The sequence below is a fragment of the Dendroctonus ponderosae genome, unplaced genomic scaffold, assembly GCF_020466585.1.
Source record: "Dendroctonus ponderosae isolate FM_Combo_2020 unplaced genomic scaffold, Dpon_F_20191213v2 Dpon_F_20191213_12, whole genome shotgun sequence".
NCBI lineage: Eukaryota > Metazoa > Arthropoda > Insecta > Coleoptera > Curculionidae > Dendroctonus > Dendroctonus ponderosae.
Window position 1 is genome coordinate 1809707 of NW_026017316.1, and position 3265 is coordinate 1812971.

At 51.4% G+C, this 3265-nt stretch overlaps 1 protein-coding gene across 1 annotated transcript; it reads right to left on the reverse strand.

Annotated features, from left to right (window-relative positions):
* Nucleotides 1-295: 295 nt before the first annotated feature.
* On the reverse strand, nt 296-2068 carry LOC109543473 (mitochondrial ribonuclease P protein 1 homolog). The gene is made up of 4 exons (XM_048662913.1): nt 1630-2068; nt 1279-1576; nt 751-983; nt 296-700 (listed from the first exon to the last, which is right to left on the reverse strand). Exons 1-4 carry the CDS (start codon nt 1981-1983, stop codon nt 422-424), a joined length of 1164 nt encoding a protein of 387 aa, XP_048518870.1. The 5' UTR covers nt 1984-2068; the 3' UTR covers nt 296-421.
* Nucleotides 2069-3265: the final 1197 nt, after the last annotated feature.

The window sequence follows — 3265 nt, forward strand, 5'->3', positions numbered from 1 at the left end:
GACRTGTGCGCTTCTTAAAAARATCGTGTTTCACGTGTGACAACATCGCAAAAGTGGATAAGTAGGCCATTAAAACGATTATGAGACTGAACTTGYAACRAAGGTATAATTTACAAATTGTCAGTAAACTTGAAAATAGGATCAATAGTTGTTGATAAACCKACGTAATTCYKTRMGRMACMAKTYCGGTTRYKTKWAARTAAAAATACTAGAAAATATATAATGACAGTGGCAMGYTCAAAGTGTCACATTTAGTGCTTCTTTTTGATCATCGCTTCTGTTCGCAAAATGGCACTGTTTGATTGATTCGAATAAAAATTAATTTCTCTACTAACACTACAATCTGAAATGAGGCGAAGTGCCCAAAAAGAAGTTGGTAAAAAAACAAGTCACATAAGAAGTCGATTGCCTCACGCCTAAACTACCGATGGTGCAGGCTTGGGGGGCTGCGGGCCTGCGGCCTCCAGGCGAGGCGGGCGCGCGGAGGCTGCGCCTCCGTCAGCTTCCGCCTGGGCACGTGGCGCAGCGCGTGCCTCCAATCGCCGCTCTCCTTCAGGTCCAGCAGAATCCTTACGCATTGGTTGAGGGTGAGGCTCTTGCCCGAGCCGCCGCCCCACTGCAGGTAGCGGTCGAGCGGGAACTTGCGCATCTGCAGCCCCTCGCGCTTCGCCTTGGCCAGCGACAGCGGCTCGTTGTTCAGCTGAAAGCAAGAGGATCAGCCCGCGCTCGGCCCCACAGCCCCCGGCTCACCTTGTCCACTATGCCCCCAATGATGTAGATGGCGTCGTGGTCGAAGCGCTCCATCTCCTCGCGGCAGTGGGGGGTGAGGTAGACCAGCCGCCCCTTGGGGAACACCTCCAGGTAGCTCCCCTCGTGCACGTTCATGGGGAAGGCCGGCTCGTACATGGTGGGGATGATTTTCTGCAGCATCTGCGTCAGCTCGCTCTCCGGCCGCAGGCTGGTGTAGTGGATGTCGAAGGGGTCTGCAAACGGGGCGTTCAGGTGGTCAGAAAAGTCGCGATTTTTTACTAAATCAATCGGTAAAGCCGCTTAATTAGCTGTTTTAAGGTCATTGCAACTGTTGCCGATGAGATTCAAGCTAAGCTGAATCGATTCAATATTCAATCAGTTATGTGACTTTCACTTAATCTCATTGTTTAAATTAATAAACGTAATGTTAATTAATAATTTGGGTGTCTGTTTCTTTGGTCTACTTCAGATTTCAGCATACTATTAATAGCGTTTTCTATTTTGATTTAAGCCAACCGCGCCACTCACCCTTATGGAAGCGGTTGTCGGAGAAGAGCATCATGAGCTGTTTGGCGGCGTTTTGGTTCTCGCGCCGGCTCATGTGGCGGTCGAAGCCGCAGTCCAGCACCAGCTTCTGGCCGAAGTCGCAGGCCTTCGCCAGGCGCCCGTTGTAGAAGTGGTTGATGCTGGTGTCGTAGAAGCGCAGGAAAATGTTGTTGGCCGCCAGCCCGTAGGTCTGCGCGTGCTCCTCCATGCCCAGCACTTCTCGGGGGCCCATCGCCGCCTTGGCCTCCTCAAACTGCTGGCGCCGCGCCTCCTTTTTCTCCTAAAAACAGCATCCTTCAACCGCCCATCGGGTTCACACAGCCACTCAGTTACCTGCTGGTGTTCCTTGGCCTTGGCCGTCTTAAACAGGTACTCCAAATACTTCCGCCGGCCGCTCCGCGACCCCAACTTGAGCAGGTTGCCCCAGATCGGGGGGCTCATGAACTCCTGGGGCGGCACCAGCTGCCCCTCCTGCCGCATCACTTCCGTCTCCAGCATGATCACCTTCAGCTTGTGCTCCAGCTCGGGGTCCCCCTTGGTGAACGCGGCCAGCCCTAAAACGCCCGGGGGCTGCGGCCGTGGGGGGGCTTCGCCCGCATCGGGGGCCCCGCCGGCCTGGCTGCACTGCCGCGTCCCCCCACTCGCCCTTTTACACACAGTGAGCGCCCTGCGGCCCCAGTTCAACATTGTCTTGACGGGCTGCTAGCGGTTGACGCTTGGTGAGGTTAGGGACGCACCGGCCAGGCGTTCGGGCGTGGCCGCTTGGGGGAAACCCCCCGGGGGCTGCGCCATAATTTTGGGAAAAACCCGCAAAATTCTGTGGGAATCCGGGGGCGCGGCCCCCCGATTCCCATCGCGCGCAAACAATTTTCTCCAGGGGCCACGCCCCAATGCTCGCCAACTGAACGGAAGTTTGACGCACTCGCCGGAAACAGTCGCCATTATCAAAAGTGTCATTTTCGACAAGGTCACCGGGAATTGGGGAAATTTGCGTCCAAATTGGGCGAAAACGGGGCGGAACCAGCCAGAAACCGCGGCCTTTGTTGGTGATTCGCGTGCAGTGCGGGCGCTCCAGTGCCAGGCAGCCGAAGGCCCCCGAAAATGGTGGACGACCTAGGTGAGTGCAAACCAGCAGTCCTAACCTCAAAGGGCCCCCGCTTGCGCGACTCAGCCCTGACCGACTGGTCATGTAGCCCTGAAGCTTCACGTTCTCTGGTCATCAACTGGAACAATCTCCGCGTGGCGCATTCGCCTTTCTATCCAACCCCCCCATTTTGGGCCCCCGATGATGTCATCGCCAAGGCGACCAGATCCATGGGCCATGGCCAGGGTTGCCAGGTCAGAAAATCGAGTCGGTAGAAGATCGGTAGACTCAATTTTCTTTTATTATTAAGGGCTCCATCTGGTGAGGTTTTGGAAATGCTCTGCTACGCACACCTAGAGCTGGTTGGGTGGTCCAAAACCTCACCAAAAAAAAAGCAATAAAAAAAGGCTCCATAAAATTGCGCGTTTTTCCAAACTTGAATTTTTACACTTACCGGAATACTGAAATAAACATGAGTCAGTAAAGAAGTAAAAAAGTAAGTAAGTAAAAACTCTGCAATATTTCCAGAATTTTTTTAAATCTCTTCAACATTTTGCAACTGACGTCATTCTGTGTCCAGACCTTGTAATTCACTATCATTCATTAAATTTGGAAATATCATTGCAACATCAGAAATGGATTGTAGCGATTGTTGGACTGATTTTACTATTGCATGATCCATAAAACATAATTTTATCATATTTATGATCTATATGGCGAGGTTGATTCATTTTATGTTTGAAAAATAACTGTAAAATACTGCTATTACCAACGTACTTTGATCATGAATGGAAATATGTTATTATTAACTTTTTTAAACTTTTATTTGTTATCGTTCTCTCCTTGACAAATCGGTAGATCTACCGAAAAATCGGTAGACCTGGC